Below are 18,632 nucleotides of genomic sequence, written 5' to 3'. Positions count from 1 at the left end.
CACAAACCCGCGTTTGGGTTACAAGTTTCTGGTATCTGAGGTGAAGCTGTCCACACAGTCAGTCAGTCACAACGCTGAAGAAGGAAGTTTAAGGGAGAAAGGGCGTCAAAATGATAACGGCCTCAAAAGGGAAGCACAATTCTAGGGGATGATTGTCGCAAAACGTATCACAACTCGTCCTGCTTCATGTTTGCCTACAAACGAGTTCTTGAACTCATTGACGTCACGTGGTTAGATAAATTGACATTATCCATTAGTTAAGAACCAAATCCCGTGATTTAAGACATTTTCTTAAAATATTTATTTTCACCCAATATCTTGAGTAAAATTAGTCAATAAGTCTTCACTTAAATAACGAGATCATCGTTTATGGTTCCCATTCACGAAAAGTTGAGGAACGTTTTTTCAATACACGATAGCCTTCATGATGATTTAAATTCATAAAACAAACTTACCATTTGGTCTGCCAAGAAAAAAAAACACTAAAAAGAAGACAAACCCGTAAAAATCTACTTATTGCGTCACTAGCTCTCAAATAAAAAACCATTTAAAAAGTAATAGCAACAAAAGGGAACGAGTGGAAAAGTTGTGGAACACGACTGAGAGGACCCCATCATGCTACGGAAACCATCATGACAGCTATCATGAAAATTGTTGTTATTAACGATACGGCACTAGCGCTTCTTCGCCTGCGGGAAGGCATGAAGCCTTGGGCAGCATGAAAAGATGATGATGCCAGACCCCCTGAAAACTTCACCCCAACTCCTCTCAAATCTTCCCGCGTGCGGAGAAGCGCGCGTCTTCTAGCGCTAATAACATGCTAGAAGATTGTCTATGACGGCTTTTTGATCGAGGTGCGACACCAATCCAAAACTACGTCCAATCGATGATTTTGCTTCCGTCAGCTGTGATTGGTTTAATACTCTACCAATCAGATGCAAAACTTAGACATCTGTAAGTCACGTGTACTTGTATGGACTTTATATTGGCTCTTTTATATTTACTTTTGCTGCGATTGGCAGTTAATTCATATGGGTTTCACGTCACTCAATCAAAAAACCGCTCTAATGCTTTAGTTAGCCTTACTTAACGTATAAAACTACTCGTATTTGGCCGATAAACAAAAATCGTTGTGATCCGCTTATAGAAGATTCTTGCAAAATAACTTCATTGAAGTCCCCCAATATAGCGTTTATAGCTCGAGTAGAAAATGTAACCTAACATTGCACAATAAATTCAGCCTGCAAAGTCCCCAGTCCGAGAAAAAAAGCAAAATGTTTTTTACACAAGTATTAAACTGTTGCTTGCTTGATAAAACTTTAGAACAATAACCATCCATAAAATAAAAAATTTAGTATAAAAACTTCATTCGAAGTCATGGACTTGAAGCAAGCTTATGTCAACAGTTCATAACTTCCACCGTAGCGATTCGACTTCTTAGGAATGTTAAGAAACATTTTTAAAAAAAATCTCTAACGACTTAATTGCCTTGCTTCACACAACAACGACGCCGCATCTCGTTATATTTAACTTAGTACACATGAAATTGCGAGCTGTCAAGAATGGTATTTTTTGGGGTTCTTAAGAAACAGCATAGGAGGTAGAGGCTGAAAAATCTTCTTTCGAGGCGATAACGCACAAAATCCGCCAAACAGTTCAACAAAGACTAGATTCAAAGACTGAACACAGAATGCTTTTGGCAACACGAAAATCATTACCTAGCTTCAGTCTTAATATGTTAAAATGTGAGTCCTTAAGCGATATTTTCACATTATCATATATTAAATAAAATAATCTATACTTAAGTTACGGTAGATTATAAAAACAAAAATCTTAGCGCTTTCTGTAGGTCTGACCGCCCAATTCTTTGCGCGAGCAAGCTCGTATAAAACACAATAATGAAAATATTTTGCCTTGAAACACAAATATTCTAGTTTCAAAAATTAAAACCACCACGGTAATTCCAACTGAGTCTGCAGTCATAGCAGTCAGCTTCGTCCCTGGTAAGGATCCGTCACACAAAGTTCATAATATTTGGGGTGTCAGGAGTTACCACGTGACTTGCTTTCTGCCGTTCTGATTGGCTTATGCAGCACGATGCTCACGGCTGGTCATTAATAACCGTCTTGGATCATGCTTCTACTGATTGCTGTTGTTCAACAAGAAAAACTCAGAGACAATCCGTTGATCTTTCGTACTGCGTCGAAGTGTTGATTAATAAGCTTTGTTAGCTTTGAATCTCTTCACTTTCCTCGAAGGTGATCAGATTCTGTGGAACCTAAAAGTTACAAAAGCAGATTGATTTACAACCAGCAACACAAAAAACGAAAAAAACAAAAGAAACCCGACATACGCCCCTGGTTTCAGTTCGTTCTCTGACTATCATAGAACAAAGGGATACCAAATAAATCATTAAGAGTTCACAATGACTGACCTTATATTCTAGTCTAGTCTTGGCAGCCCCTTGTAAGTAACGGTACCACAACAAGGCATTTGCTTTGGATCCCACCTTGAACTTGTAAGAGTTTCCTGAGAACATAAATATACGTAAATCGATCGTGAGCTCATGCTTCTTTTTTTTTTTCGGTTTGGTATTTGAAGAATTGAGACGATAATTCTTGTTTAACGAGTGTTTTCGTGTGAAGCATACGTTTCTGTCACACATTAACACACACACAACGCGAATTGTGGTGGAGTTTTCATTGGCCAAAAGAAAATTCCCACTGCACTGATTCAATGAAAAGAAATGATGTGACAGCGGAGCCACAGCCATCGCCACATTTCCTTCTCTAACTTTAAAATTTCATATACCACATACTAACGATAGTCATCTTATCTAACCTACATCTTCGAAACCGAAAAAAAAGTGGAAACAGGCTTGACATTAATTATAAATATCATTAATTATTTTGAATCCACCAAAGACTAAAAAAGAGACATTGAAAGCAAATACTGTACCTTTTATGTCATCTGTAAGTTGGAAAGTATCCGGGTGGCGCGGATCATCAAGCAAAACAACAGAGAAATCAGAAATGTTCACCTTTTTGTCAGGGTTTTCTTTAAACTGCTCCAAAAGAAAAAAAAATTAGATTCGACCAACCACTAACATCATTGAGGGCAACTAAGAGTGCAGACGGAACTGAAAATACAGTTGTCTAAAAATCTTTTTCAGTAAATGGTTTGATCTCGGTAGTGAAGATGGCCGTCGAATTGTCAGTCCTTCTCAGGACTACCCACACCTGGATGATCAGACTACATAAACCAAAACCCCGTTGCTAACGGATAAAATACTCTTCGATGGCCTATTAATTGTCTATGCAGTACAGTGTAGTTCTAGATTTGGCGGCCTCGTGATGTATATTTTTCTTAAATAATGCATATGCCTATTTTCATGACTTGTACAGTACATACAGCAGCTCTGTCCCGCCTGAAGGTTCTATGTCGGGGAAGAAAGAGGTGAAGCCAGCTTTCGGCAAGTCCTGCCCAGAACTTTTGCCACGACGACACCTATAATCAAACAATAAAACCCACCAGCTTAAATCATTGGTATCACAAGAAATTGTGAGTTTTAGCGAACACGGTACCAGTCAGTTCTTACGCTTTAGAATGCGATTAAATGAAGTAAAGTAATTTGTAAACAGTCAATATAAAAACAGAGGAAAACGTCAATCTAAAAAGGGACTTCGTCTTTTCTTGACAATTTCGCGAATGGCTGGATGTATTTACTGTCCGTAACGGCGCCAGACCGCAACTTCAGCATACTATCTGAGAGAAGCGTTCAGTTCCAAATAGAAAGGCTATCCTCTGATAAATCTCTATCCGGAGGATAGCGTAATATATTTTGTCAACACTTGTCCGCTAAACACCAAATTATCCGGCGTAGGATAGCGTCATCCGCCCTCTAAAACTAGGCCCTGCTCATTAAATCTTTTGTTTCGCCACGTTGTCGCCGTTTCCGTTGAGATTTTCTATCGGGCAAGTTATACCACTACCCGTAAGTCGGCCTTTAACTGCACTCACCGTCATCTTCTTGCCTTTCTTCAGACATTTCTTTCTTTTGACAAAACCTTCAATTAGAAACTCTTGATTTGGTGGACACAGATTGTAGTCTTCACTGCTATTGTAACTAGTTATACTGTAAAATAAAGTTAAATGCACCATGTGAAAAAAAAACGATCAGAGGTCGGGGTGGGGGAGCGGCGTGTTGGGAACCTTTTGTCGAATGGATCTTGATTACTATTCAAGCGAGCAGAACATCGCGAGTGCTTTGCAGTATTTCGCTTAATTACCTTAAAAATAATGTAAACCAAAAGCCACACTCACCTTCGGCTGTCTAAAGTTGTGTCTGAAGACGTCAAGTTTCCTACAAGAACGAGTATGTGATACAAATGAATAGTTGTAAGTCAGTCAAAGATTGATCGGCATTCCGCGGCATTAAACAATTTAAATAAAAAAAGAATTTAATTAATGCGCCAAAAAAAGTTCATTCTGTTCCTTACCTACTATTTTATTGTTTAAATTCCAAAGCTATCAATATTTTGATCATCCATGAAAACGAAGCAAAAAAAAATTAAAAATAGAAAAAAATACTTCTCAGTGCCATAAGAAATGTCGAGAGAACAGCATAAAGAATAGAATTTGTTCCCCACACTCATTTTGTAGAACACTCCATCCCAGGACCCATCTAATGTTCGTTTGTCCGCTATTTAATTTTTCTCCTCTGACAGAGACCACTACCAACAAGGCTTTTAAGACTATTCTGACCTCCTCCGTATGTAGTTCCTCTACGAGGATTTTCATAAGAGAAGTACAGTACTTACCCAAGGAGGACCTATCGTCAAAGGGATCACTATCATCCAGAAGATTCTTTGATCCAGTGCTGCTTGCTATACTACAGCTAAAAATCCAATAATGACATGTAAGATCGTGAACTAGAAAACAAGCACCAACCTGTCAACCCCTAAAATGCAAAGCTACGACCAGTTTCGACAAAGAGCGCTATTCGTCCGAGTGTCGTTTAACCAAAACCAAAGCAATCACAACAGCAAATCATAGGAAGAGAAATATCACGAGGAGCCGATGAGAACTCGATGAGAACTCGAAGAGAAAGCAAGAAAATTGCCCGAAGCGCGGGAAAACGCGAATGACCAAGTCGCGCGTTGGTTTGAGTTTTGAATCCGATTGGTTGATATAGTCACGCGAGTCAGTTCTAGACCAATCACATAACGAAGTAAAGCGAAAAAGAGAAATCCCGGAATACATTCATAAACAATCGAAAATAGCTCTAATGGCACGATTTTCCTTGCGCTACAAGCTTGGCAACTTGCTTCTTTATGTATTAAGCTCTTGCTGCCCCTTTGTGACGCTTTCCTTCGTTCTGATTAGCCCTTGTGGTAACTGTACTTTGAGAAACTGGTCTCCCTATTTTTAAAACCGAAGTTGCTATGCGCTCTTTCATTCAATGCAATCTTAGCAGAACAACTCACCTAAGAGACTCTGATGACGACAAACCACCTCCTCCAACAATACTGAACACACTGAAATAAATACAAGCCAGATATTCAGCTGTTCAACCGAAACTGCGCAATCAACACAAGTGTTAAATGTAAGTATTTTCATCCTTACGAGTGCCTAGCATCTAATTTTTCTTTACAGTATCACCGCCCGATCAAACATTCAGTCATGAGAATCAAACTAATGATCACAACCTGAAGGAGATCTTGATTATAAGAGAAATTCTCCTTGTTATCACCACAGGAAATATATAGAGGTCAGTAGGGAGTATATGCATGCTGATGTAAGGGTGTTAAGGGTTACACTGTTAAGTTTGCCTTACTTAGTCCCTAGGCTGTGCGCTTTTCTATGTCCTCGAACGAATTTTGCCTTTGGATGGGCCGGAGAGTTTCTTGGAATATCTAAAAAAAAAACATATAGGACAGTTTATGATGACATACATGAAAATAACTTGAACTGGAGATCAATTGTTCGAGGGGAACGCTTCTGCTATATTTACGGATTCCAAATAAGGGGAGAGGGTAAAACAATGGCCTCTTTCAAGAAACAAAATAATAAAGTCTCTTTAGAACCCAAAAAATTGTGTCCTGACTCTGAACGAGCTGCTTCCATTTCAGTTAGCCAAGCTGGCTTCCAATAGTTTAGATTTTCTTCACCCAGCCTAATCTTAATTACAGGGGAAATCATTAGTACATCGTAGAAAACCATCGCCCACGTAAACTCAAATCTACACTGAATATGCTTGTAAAGAAAGATGAATGAAACACATGATGCACAATTGTGATGTCACTCTGAATATCCAATACTCACATCCAATACTGAACATCCAATACTCACCACTTATGCTTTCTCTTGATCGAGATGAGGCTTTGCCATTCAGGTTTGATGAACTTGCTTTAGGCTCAATTTTAAGAGACAACCTAACACGACAAAAAAGATTGAATATATTGTGTTCAGTCTGTGAGCATGTTTCAGTGAGGCTCTTTACAATAGTTACAGGTTTCACAGCGCAAGTGTAAATGAATACAGTTTGAATTCTCACTTGTAGTTGTCATCCTCCATAAACCTCTGCAGCTCATCGATATAGTTGACAGATTTAAGATAGGTTTGAATGTGGGCTGCTGGCTCAAGGTCATCTGGAGATAAAAGGAAAATACAACAGCTTGTGTTACAATTTCTAGCCTTTCCTGTGCACTTTAAATTGAGCAATAAAGGGAACAACAAAGTCCTGACATATCGAGGTAATTTTGTCTTTTTAATTGCCTTGACACAACTATTTTATTAGTTATTCAAAATGTATCCAAAAAGTTACTAACCATAAGTTGACCTTTGGAATTCTGAGATCAATCTGATTACATCATTCATCTATAAATAAAAACAAAACCATTTTTATAACATGAACTTTGTCTTGGAATCTCATTTGCTTCAGTCTTAACTTTTAAACTGAAACTACTCTGTGAAAACAAAGTGTAAAGTACAAAATCTTAACACCACTCTTATACTTTCAAACACTGTGTGTAAATATACCAGCACACCACAAATGGTTACAAAGTTCTTGAGTCTTACAAAACTTAAGTCTCAATTCCAATCAACTCGCATTTTATGGCAAACTTACTATTCAAAGCTTAAGATCTACATGTACATGTACTTGCAGAGGGAAAAAGGGGCATGCGGAGGGTTCCTTCCTGCTCCCCAAGTTGACCTACTCCTCTCTAATACATGTAAAGTGTTAAACTCCAGGGTTGTACAAAATCTACTGTAATATTTGCTTTATATTCTCAGTAGTTCACATTATATTATTGCTTAGTCATAAGCCTTCTTCCCCATTGTTCACTTTTAAAATTTGTTTATGTCGACCATCAGTAACATCATCCTTTAGTGGGGCACCCCTTCCTTGGAAAAATCCTGGATCTGCCTCTATGTTGCATGAAGTTATACATACTGTACCTTGTGAGTTCTAGCCTCATCTATTCCTCCAGTATTGGGATGTACAGTGTCAATGTAAGTTAAATCTGTCAGGTACATGCCTGAAGCAAACAAATAGAAACTCTTACAACTGATGGAACAAACTATTGTATTTGACAGGCTCGAATTGTCTACAAGCATGTAGAACTGTACAAACAAAGCTATTTTAAAAATAGGCAGGTATTCCTTAACCTTTTAGCTCCCATGAGTGACCAAGACAGAATTTCTCCTAACAATATCAATACAATATCAACCAGATAAGTGATAAGAATAAAGAAAAATAACAAATTGGGGATAATTAGTCGATTCAATACTAAATTCTCTGAACTAACATCATAAGAATTGTATGGTGACAGTAAGGAGAATTAGAAACTTGATCTGGGAGTTAAAGGGTTAAGTACACAGTGGATAGGAAACAGTCGATGATGATGGTTCAGTTCAACAAGCCTCACTGTTGGGCTTAGTATAATGGCTAATGTGCAAAGGAAATGTACCACAGCAGGCTCTAAGGTAGTAGGAACTTTAGAACTACATACAACAATAACATTATCGATTTATCATACCAAGATATGGAATACAGGGTAGTTTCACTGAATCCAAGTAGTCTCTCAGTTGTTTCCTGAAAAAAAAAAAAAAAAAAAAACACAAGTGAAAAACTCTTTATTTTGATCTACATGTACAATGTATATGGCAGTTTCAGGTACAGTTACTACATGCACAAAGTGCAAAAAATGTATTTCACTGTGCTACTCCTTTTGCCTCAAGAGAAGTACTCATTACAAGATGAATTGCATTACTAATACCCATCAAATTTATGCAAATGTTAGCATGTTCTTTTGGAACATCTTTGTGGACTCATGGTGTGGCCAAAAGTTCCAAACAAATTGGTATTCATTACATGTGGGGGACCTAGTAACCCCATAGCTCACCAGAATTAGTTTTATTCTTCTTTCAGTGGCTCTCCACATCACAAAAACATAACAAACCCTTAAAGAAATGTGTACATGTAGTTGCTGGAGGTGAGAATTAACAATCAGATCTTGGAAGTAAAAATCTAAAACAGTGCATACACTGTCTAATACCTGTTATCCTCTTCAGAAAGAAGTTCTGCACATCTGTCAAACTGGGCTTTATCTTTGCGCTGAATTAACTACAAAAAAAAGTATCCAATTTTCAACACAGCCCGTTATCATTAGTTATGGTTGTACTTGTTGCAATCTGGCTGGCACAAAGAGCAGATGAGACGAAGTGAATTCTGGTTCTGATAGACTACCTACACATGAGCAAATGTTCCAATGCCTGGGAAGTATTCTCTCAGGTTGGCAGAACCAAGTAGTCTTACAGTAGTTACAACTACAAGTCCATACAAGCCAGTAGGTAAAGATGCTTTAAAAGAGCATAACATTTTTAAATAAAGCTCAAAACAAAATGGTAAATCAACAGGATAGCCCTAATTACATGTAAATGTTAGGCTTTTAGTCCAAAAAGTATTGAGTATTCTTTTACTCAACATTTGCTTTCTTTAATAGATTCCTGTGAACATTTCAATTTTTTTCATTAATTTGCATGACGGCAGTTGTTTCTTGAAATTTTACTCAAGTAATTGGCACATGGCCATCTGAAATTAATTCCTGTGTGTATGCCCAACATTTGATGGCTGTGTTGGTCATTGTGTTGCATTCTTAGGGAAGGCATTTTACTCTAACAGGGAAATGCAATGATAAGTTGAAGGGGAAACAATGCAATCAAGTTAAGTCCTAATCCACAGTTTGGGCAGTGCATTAGCATGGTGCTGCTCATGCTCCAAATTACTTCAAGATACGGGTAACCTTTGGTAGTAAGGGCCTCTAGGTTGTAAGCTGATTTAATCCTTGGTTCCACAGATTAAAAAGAAAAAAATGAATGCATGTACATGGAATGTCCAACCTACCGCCCAAGTATTGTTGAGTCTGTACACAGGAGCACTCTGAAGTCCAGAAATGACAGCTTTCAAGGAATGAAGATTGTTCAACTCAAACAGTTTCTGTATGATTCACAAATATTAAAAAGATTGAGTTAAGAATTATTCAGAGAAGACTGTATAATGTGAATATAGGTGCACATTTATATACCACCTTGTCAGAACATTAAAACAGATACAATACATCACTAAAGTTGCAGACTTTGTCGCAAATCATTTTAATCTCTATGTTCAGCTTTTGTCTCTGATTCATCAACTGTCTTAAAAGGCTCACAGTACCTTTGCTATCTTGATAAAATGGGTGAGGACAGCAGCTCTTGTCTTTTTCTTGTTGGCATTCAAGATTTCTCTCACCACCCAAAAGCTGACCTGCGTAGAGTTAAATGTGTGATTATTACAGCAAGCATAATTTTATGTATGAAAAAAAAAATTGGTAACCCTCCACACCCTAACATCAGTGTCTAATATTCTCTACACTCTTTTCTATACATTTTCTTTAGTACTGACAAGGAGAATTTGTTTAACAATCAATTGAAACTGCCTACAAAAGGTTGGCAATTATTTCATTTATTTTCGTGATCTTAATGAAGTATTACTGTAAGGAGAAATTCCAATTTTGTTGGGTTTATTTTATGAACCATACAGTAACTGGTAACAAACAGCACATAGCAACCTTACGTCACAGCTAATAAATTGATGTAAGTCACAGAGTGAATAAAATTAGTGTGTAATGTAGCGAATCACTTTACCCTGAGAGAAAAAAAAAACCTGTTTATATTAATAATATTCAAGTTTACCATACTGAAAACAACACAAAGAGCAATTTGTACAGAGAAGGCTCACGACAAGACTTACATGGTTAAACCTCTTTGTAAATGCAACAATGTTTGGTGCAAGCTCAACCTTTTGCTTCTTTGTCCAGCCAACTCCTGATAGTTCCTATAATAAATATGCATTGTTGAATGAGCATGAGGTCAAGACAACTATATACTGGTCAAGAATGAGGCTTGACAAAACAACCTTGGTCCATAAGGGATTCATTACATAAAAAATATTTAGTTCTAATAAGAATCATGAATGACTTGTTTAATTCAGGAGCCAGAAAAGAAAGCCACCTGTGTCTGTAGCACAATAAACATATGAGAGTTGTTTATATTTTCTTTGTTTTGACTGTCTACTGTAGCTTTTTGCTACTCCATTATCAACATTGTCTAAAATTTAAATTGGGCAAGAACAAAGCTGACAATCCTGAACACATCTTGCCTGCTTGGGTAGCCATTCAGAACACAGGATTTGCTTCATAGTAGCCACAAGCACTGCTGACAATACAACTATGATTGATATTAAAATATTATAGCTGCATGTACATTGCAATGATAATGTTACTGAAAGCACTATTTAAAGAACAATAAATGGTTGAATCCAAGAAGAACAGCTGATAAAATCCAGGGGCTTTAATAGAATCCATTCACCTTAATTATTTGCCCTTTACATATACATAATTGAATCACTTACATCAGGGTTGATTGCCTTGAACACAGCCAGATCCAAAATTGTGAGTTGTTGCTGTTTGGAGAAAAAAATTCAAAGCAAAGTTAATTTGCACCACAAGCAGTGTCCAGTTCATAAACATGTACAACAGCATATGTAGTTAAAGATCTGTATGAACAGTTTTCTTTTTTTTTTTTGTTTCTTTTTTTCAAATTCTTACAAGAAAGAAACATAAACAAACACTAAATAACAAAAAGGACAAATGGACCATTCACAAAATAAGAAAGTGACTTACAGCAAACTCTTCTGGTAGAACCTTCAGAACATCAAAGACTGCTGCATCAAAATTCTTTTCAACAGCACAATCAACCTCATCTTCCCCTGATGACTATAAATTATTTGATACCATAAATTATTAAAGAAAAACAGCAATTGCTTGACAGCATATAGTAACTTTCAGAAATACACTATCAGCAACAACTGAGACATAAACAAGTTACAGTACTGCTTAGATATACAGATGTGCAAATATATTTTATACACACAGATGCAGGTTATTAGATGGAAATAGACACTATTCATGCATTTCTAGACAAAATACATGTGCAACTTATGTGTCTTTGTTATTCAATACTATAAGTTTATTTGGTGTCACACTGTTTTGTAAAACAAAGGACTTTAGGAGTTGACAATGGAAAATTTACATTTGGAAAAAAGCCATAATGATAATTATCATGTCGCATCCATTCAGGATTTATTGAATTATGAGTAGTGGTAATCGATTTGCTTGATTTATCTTGACTCTGATGATGACTTTCGCTCAGGTTGTCGAAACGTCAGTCTCCACTACCGACAACATTCCTTCTCAGGACTACACTCACCCAGACGATCAAACTGCACTATTACTTGATTTATCTTGTTGATGAATCAGAAGGAAAAGGAAATCCTAACCCTAACCCTAACCCTAACCCTTAAACAGGCACTCAGTATCATTTAGCTTATAACAAAGCAAAAACTCACCAATAGCCCACCCAATTGTGAAAGATGTTTAAGTTCAGTTGTGATTTATTTCTACCTGGCATTCTGGTTCAATCCATCCTTACCTCGCCAGTGTAGTTGTCACTGCCATTGTCAGGAAGCTCTTCTGTGGACATTGCAATATTTACTTTCGGTGAAAGCTCTGCTTCCAATAAATGATGATTCGTAAAGGATACTTTTGGGGTTGACATTGTTGTAGCCTTATTTTCAATACACCTTGTCTATAACAAGTTGAAGAGCTGTGTGGGAAAAAAAGGAAGAAAACCATTTTATAACAACACCATGTTATTATTGAAAATTTAGAGAGCTATGTGTACTACACTACACATGTACTTTTATCAGACTAAAATACAAGTAACTGCAGTTATTTTCATCTTTGTTTCAATTTCTGGCAGATCTATCCTGACATCAACATGGAGCTCCATGTAAGACATACATTGTAAAAAGCATAAAGAGAGGCTTCATGTGTTTGCACAAGCCTATAACAAGAATAACTAGATCCTCATGATGAAGCAAACCTCTGGCCATTCTACCTCTTATGTGGAAAGCTTCATAAACTGAGCTTCAGAGAATTTTTTGGAAGGTTAGCCACATCAAAAAAAAGTGATCATGTCCTTGACAATTTTTTTATACATTGTATCAGAGGGTTAGGTTCAGAGTTAACAATCTTCTTCCTTTACCTTCATGTAAAACATCAATACATGTATGAAAAATGAATGTGCTTCACTTGCATAATTTTTATAATGTGAGACTACTCAAATGTCAATAATACATGCATTTTTCAATTCAAAAACAAAAAATCTAACAGTAACATCCCCTCTGTTGATGTGCTATAAATAAATGGCAGTAAGAAAAAATTACTCAATTTCTAAAAAACTGGCTTTTGCATGACTGACATGTGCAACCTTTGAACACCCCTTTGAAATTTCCATCATACAAGGTAACAAGAAAATCTTTGGAAACTAGCAAACAATAATTTACAGTATCTTGCAACACCCATGAGTATGAATCCTGAAAACAGACAAGGCACTTTCCAAAGAAGAAATTGTCAAATCGTTTGTTTACACTGCTATAGATAAAAATAAAACCGAGGACCTCCTCTTGGAAAGTTCAAAGTAAACTCTACGTACGTGTTGTATCTGCGACCAAAGTTTACACACTGTCTGCAAATTAAACAACTCAAATATGTTGTATTTTGCAGCCTACAAGACCAGACAGAAAACTAAATTTCTCATTATATTGTGCAAATATTACGAAATAAGTTGTTCAATATGTCTTACTGTTTGTGACAGAAATAGACAAGTCACGCATAAAAAAGAACAAAGCTATTTTCTTTCTTTTTTTTTTTGTCACCTGAAATAGAATATGACAATTTTGGTCTGTTGCAGTTTCGTACTGTAAATGTGGGAAACCATTTTCTATTTTCGTCTCTATTGCGAATGTTTTTAAATTAGAAAGCACGACGTGCGAACTTTACATAGTGAACGTCGATCTTAACCAGAATCCAGAGTTTCCACTCTGTTGAGCGAATAAAATGTACTCGATATTGGTTTCATAAAAACACAGCTCTTTATTTTGTCTTTTAGTGATATTAAATATATCATAGCTTAAAAACAAACTCGTTTTAGAAATAAATGAGATACTGTTGTCAGTAAGATTTCATTCCGAATACATTTAAAACATAAAACATACAGACTGACCTTTACTCTAATTTCAATCATCATTTCAATCCCGGTCTTCCGTCGCAGGAAATGAAATCCATTGCGTTGGAGAAAATCCAGCGCTCAAGGTAAGCGGAAGATACACTTGTCCACTTGTAAAGCTGTCAAAGCACGCAACACTCAAAATTTTTGATTTTTTCGGCGATTCCAATGGCTCCAATTCTTTTGTTTGCAAAACAGACCAGCTAGATATTTATTCTGCCCGCGCACGAACATGAAAACGAAAAAGTAAAGTTCGAGTTCTCCTGTGTTAAAAAAGTGGGAACTCAGTTCGATACTAAACTGAAAGCATACCTCACGCTTTCAAGGTGTCGGAAGATTCGATGTTTCCCCTTCAGGACTGAAACTAAGAGCAGACGATGTCAGCATCTAATTTGAGAAAAAGGTCAACTATTCATTGCCGAAGATGTCACGTTCTTGCTTCACGTAACGACACGTGACTGTCATTAACCCTTTTGCAATAAGAGCTCCAACAGGCAAGTCAATTTGGCCACGACAGCTTTCTCCAGCGCATAGACTTGTAATTTTTGAATCGTGTGAAACGTAAATCCGCACCTGACGATAAACAAAAGCTCGTCACAGCAATTCTTTGTGTCACAAAGCAAGAAAGTCACGCAGAGCTTACTTTTACTCATGCTCTCTGTGACCAACCGCTGACATGTCTTACTCCTTGCGCAATATTGATGCAATTGGCACACATGTTTTTCAAACGGCTGTTTATGCTCACCAATGGAGTTCGAATTTAGGTCCTGTACTGTTCAAGACGGCCAATTTGAGGATGCCGAAGAAGACGAAAGTGTAGTACCGAACTCACTGACTCATTATATTTCTCATGAACCCATCGTGAAAGAAGTACAGGGGCTGGACAAACATCAGAATGGCGAATCGATAGACCACGTGAAATCTTCTTCGGAAGACAGCGACGATGAAGATTTTGATGGATGGGATTGGGAAGACGAGACAGGGGATTTTACGAAACGTTATAACGCATCAAAGTCAGAGGTTCATGTTTCGAATACCACAGGTAAACGCCAGTCTTCTTTGCAACCGAACGAAAAATCGTTTGCAAAATTTGGCAATCGAATTAAAGTGGAGAAGTACGAGGGACCGAAATTATCCAACAAAGCCGCGAATGTTCTGATCCAAGCCAATAAGAAGCTTGAAAATGACAGAGTGCGTGCTAAAGATAAGGCAGACAGGGCCACTGTTGAACAAGTTATGGATCCTCGAACAAGAATGATTCTGTTCAAAATCCTAAACAAAGGAGTGATCAATGAAATAAATGGCTGCATCAGCACTGGAAAAGAGGCAAATGTATATCACAGCACGAATGCAAATGGTGACGAGAGGGCAGTGAAGGTTTACAAGACGTCCATTCTTATCTTTAAGGACAGGGATAGATATGTGACTGGCGAATTCAGATTCCGTCATGGATATTGCAAACACAACCCCCGAAAGATGGTTAAGACCTGGGCGGAGAAGGAAATGCGAAACCTTACGCGAATGTTCAATGCGGATATCCCTTGCCCAGAACCGATCATTCTTCGCAGTCATGTTCTCGTCATGAGCTTCATTGGGGTGGATGGCTGGCCAGCTCCTCTACTCAAGGATGTCACGTTGTCGGAATCTAAAGCTAGAGAACTGTACCTCCAGTGCATTCAGATCGTACGAAACATCTACTGGAAATGCCGTCTTGTTCACGCCGATCTGAGCGAGTTTAACATGTTATACAGTGGGGATCAGCTGTATGTGATTGATGTTTCGCAGTCTGTGGAGCACGATCATCCACACGCCTTAGAATTCTTACGAAAAGACTGTACAAATGTTACCGACTTCTTTAAGAAGAATGGAGTCTGTGTCATGAATGTTCGCGAGCTATTCGACTTTGTAACAGATCCCACCCTGAATGACGACAATGTGGACGACTATCTTGAGAGAGCACAAGCGATCATCGCTAATCGTGGAGTTGAGGAAGAAACCCCTGAAGAGACAGTGAAGGAAGAAGTGTTTAAGAAAGCTTACATTCCCCGAACGCTCGAACAAGTTGTAGACTTTGAGAAAGATGCGCAGAGAGTCAAAGAAGGACAAGCAGAAGAAATTTTGTACTCAACTCTAACCGGCCTGAAATCTGACCTAACAGGAGTGCTGGCGCATCCTGAACTCCTCACAAATCAACCAGAAAATCAAGGAGACAATGAACATCTTTGTGTTGACAAACTGGACATCATGAATGTTGATGACGATGCTAGTTCTGAAGACGAGGCCTTCAGTGCTGACGAAAATGATACAGAGAAAGAAAAGAATTTACACAAGGAAGGCACAGCTATGAGCAAAAAGGAGCACAAAAAACTTGTTAAAGAAGCTAACAGAGAAAGGAGACAGAACAAAACACCCAAACATGTCAAGAAAAGGAAAGAGAAGTTAGCGAAGACAAAAAGAGGAAGAAATAATTGATTCGAGTGCGGTACCTATGCACACTTTTGCTTCGAAGCGAAGTGCTCTTTCGATTTAAGGCAGAATGTGTTCCGAGGGTACATTTGAAGTTCATGTAAAACTAGTCTAGGGCGCTCAATACCCCTTTGCAATGAAGGCTTCATAACATTGTTCGATGTAGTATTGACTTCTTTTTTTTCAAGTTGTATACATCTGGCTGTGTGGGTTCTTCGCGCTACAATTTATCTAATTATGGTAGACGATGTTTATAGATACATTAAATCGAATGTCTTTAACGTAGAGTTGTTTGAAAGTCCTTTAACGCTTTTATTTTTTCACTAGGCTCTAAGCTTGAATACAACCAGTCTTTCTTTCCTTGTGTGACACTTTGCGCAAGTCAAAAGAAATCGGCATTCTAAAATCAAAACTAAAGCAAACAAATTAATACTATACTTAATTTCAACCAGTTTATCGTTGTAATAACCCACGCGGGATGTTGGGTGAACAAGAGAACAGTTTATAAATCACTCCCCTCCAGTTCGTGATTCTCTCGTTCTCTCAACATCCTGGCGTGAGTTGCTACGCTGGTAAACCGAAAGTACATTCTTGCTTTTTATGAACGCACTTGAAGCAAAACACAGTGTTCTAATTTTCTATGAGAAGACCGGTGCAATAAACGAGAGGGTTTTGACCATCAGGGCGCTGGCAGTAGGTCAGTTGGTTCAACTCTTTACACCCTAGCATCAGTATGCATATTCTCTATACTTTTTTCTATACGTTTCCTAAGGTGCTGATGAGGAGAATTTGTTTATCGATCAAGAGACTATTTAGTTAGTGATCATTCCTTTATTCTCATGACCCTACTGTGTGATGCAGGGTTTATACTGTTGGGAGAAATTATATGCTAGTCACTCTCAGGGGTTAAGGGTTAAAGAATCAACTAGCGGTGCCAGCGCACCTCGCCTCGCGTCCCGGGATTTTATTCGTGCCATTTTCTATTAATTTCAATTTAGTGACAATAACTATTCGGGATTGCTTTGGTTTTGCTTTACTTCATTTCTTTGTGATTAGTCCAGAAAGTCTAACGCCATTCTTTAAACCAATTCAAATCCGTGATCTCTCCTTCGCTTTTCCCGCATTTTAAGCAGCTGCTTGATATTACTCAGAGTTCTCATTGGCCCCTAAGAAACGTTTCCGTTGTTTTCACTGGTTATCGTTACAACTTTGGTTTTGATTTTACAATTTTTACTCCAAATGCTTTAGAGCCTGCGTGAATGATTACGCTGGAAAGGGCAGACTGCGCATAGCCTGGATAAAGCCGGGAAAGAAGTTATTTTATTTTAGATCCCGAGAAAGCTTTCTCTCTGATCTGATTCGTCGGTCGGACATTATTGTTGCTATTCAAAACTCTGATTTGTGTAATTCTGAAACCTTCTGTGATGTAAATTTTCACTGGTTTATTCGTGTGCAAAACCCGTGCAACTATGCAAACCAATCAGAACATGTCCTGTTATCTACGTGGGAACGGTTTAAAAAGGGCACACTTCACAAAATTATCATAAGTTTTGATAAATTCAACCTTTGCCGCTGCGAAGATTTTTGACTGTTGTTCGTCGTTTGTCGAACTTGCACGACGCGTTTTGTACCATTTCTACCAACGGGCGGAAACAGGTAAGTACTTGATTACTTTTAAGTAAATGTTTACCTTTTTGGAAAGTAAGTTTCAAAGATACTTTGGCCATGTGCGAGAGTATTAGCACGTTCTAGGTCGAAGTTTTTGTTCGAGTTCGAAGAATCCGCTAAATCTGTTCAGTAACCTATGCTTCTGTTACAAGCTGTCAGTTAATTTCTGTGAGTGTTTGCATTCTTTAGCAAAAATTCAAAGCAAAAGTAAGTTCCTTTTATACTCCTTCGTTGAAGCCGTTTTCGTGCTCAGAAGTATCCGATCCTTTCATTCTCAAATATTTTAGTTCGCGTTTCATCCAGCAGTTGTTAGTTTTGCAACCTGCTTCTGTGAAATTTCAGAATTCTAGACTGCATTCGTACATTCTGCATTTCATGTGCGGACCGGAAAATTGTAATTTATTCAAAGTTGTGGCTGGTTAGTTCTACGCTAGAGAAAGGAATTGCGAGGGTGCTACTTAACCCTTTAACTCCCAGACCAAATTAGTAATTCTCCTTACTATCAACCATAAAATTCGTATAATGTTAGTTCAGAGAATTGAGTATTGGATCAACTAATTGTCCCCAATTTGATATTTTTCTTTATTCTCATCACTTATCTGGTTGATTTCCCATTGATATCGTAAGGAGAAATTCTGTCTTAGTCAGTCATGGGAGTAAAGGATTATCTGAGGACCCTTGTTTGTTCACATTGTACCACGTTCTTTTAACAAGTGTGATAAACTTCATCTACATTTTAGGAGCTACAGTTTTCTGACAGATATAATCCATATCTGAGACAGTCTTATCTAAGTCCAATCAAGTCCAGTTCCCTCCGTTCCAGTCTA

At 37.8% G+C, this 18,632-nt stretch overlaps 2 protein-coding genes across 2 annotated transcripts; one reads left to right on the top strand and one right to left on the bottom strand.

Moving 5' to 3' along the window:
- Positions 1 to 277: 277 nt before the first annotated feature.
- On the bottom strand, positions 278 to 14,293 carry LOC131769477 (ras-specific guanine nucleotide-releasing factor RalGPS2). Its single transcript, XM_059085198.2, has 23 exons — positions 13,984 to 14,293; positions 13,669 to 13,790; positions 12,034 to 12,207; positions 11,226 to 11,318; positions 10,955 to 11,005; positions 10,295 to 10,378; positions 9,719 to 9,808; positions 9,410 to 9,502; positions 8,562 to 8,629; positions 8,043 to 8,098; positions 7,462 to 7,541; positions 6,831 to 6,879; positions 6,557 to 6,650; positions 6,352 to 6,434; positions 5,837 to 5,915; positions 5,487 to 5,537; positions 4,821 to 4,897; positions 4,324 to 4,363; positions 4,021 to 4,135; positions 3,412 to 3,507; positions 2,959 to 3,064; positions 2,435 to 2,529; positions 278 to 2,278 (listed from the first exon to the last, which is right to left on the bottom strand). Exons 3-23 carry the CDS (start codon positions 12,157 to 12,159, stop codon positions 2,228 to 2,230), a joined length of 1,677 nt encoding a protein of 558 aa, XP_058941181.2. The 5' UTR covers positions 12,160 to 12,207; positions 13,669 to 13,790; positions 13,984 to 14,293; the 3' UTR covers positions 278 to 2,227.
- On the top strand, positions 14,200 to 16,703 carry LOC131769471 (serine/threonine-protein kinase RIO1-like). Its single transcript, XM_059085191.2, has one exon. The coding sequence runs from the start codon at positions 14,419 to 14,421 to the stop codon at positions 16,141 to 16,143; it is 1,725 nt and encodes a 574-aa protein (XP_058941174.1). The 5' UTR covers positions 14,200 to 14,418; the 3' UTR covers positions 16,144 to 16,703.
- The last annotated feature ends 1,929 nt before the right edge of the window (positions 16,704 to 18,632 follow it).

Source organism: Pocillopora verrucosa, chromosome 4 (assembly GCF_036669915.1).
Source record: "Pocillopora verrucosa isolate sample1 chromosome 4, ASM3666991v2, whole genome shotgun sequence".
NCBI lineage: Eukaryota > Metazoa > Cnidaria > Anthozoa > Scleractinia > Pocilloporidae > Pocillopora > Pocillopora verrucosa.
Note: the sequence above shows the minus strand (reverse complement) of the source record. Positions and strands in the feature narration are given on the sequence as shown.

Bases quoted from the DNA above. Each gene is read 5' to 3' on its own strand.
- LOC131769477 (XM_059085198.2), bottom strand. From the start codon at position 12,159: ATGTCAACCCCAAAAGTATCCTTTACGAATCATCATTTATTGGAAGCA. The intron at 11,006-11,225 runs GTAAGTCACTTT...TTCTCCAAACAG, and splicing joins TTCTACCAGAAGAGTTTGCT to CAACAACTCACAATTTTGGA. The intron at 5,538-5,836 runs GTAAGGCAAACT...TATTTATTTCAG, and splicing joins GCGCACAGCCTAGGGACTAA to TGTGTTCAGTATTGTTGGAG.
- LOC131769471 (XM_059085191.2), top strand. From the start codon at position 14,419: ATGGAGTTCGAATTTAGGTCCTGTACTGTTCAAGACGGCCAATTTGAG.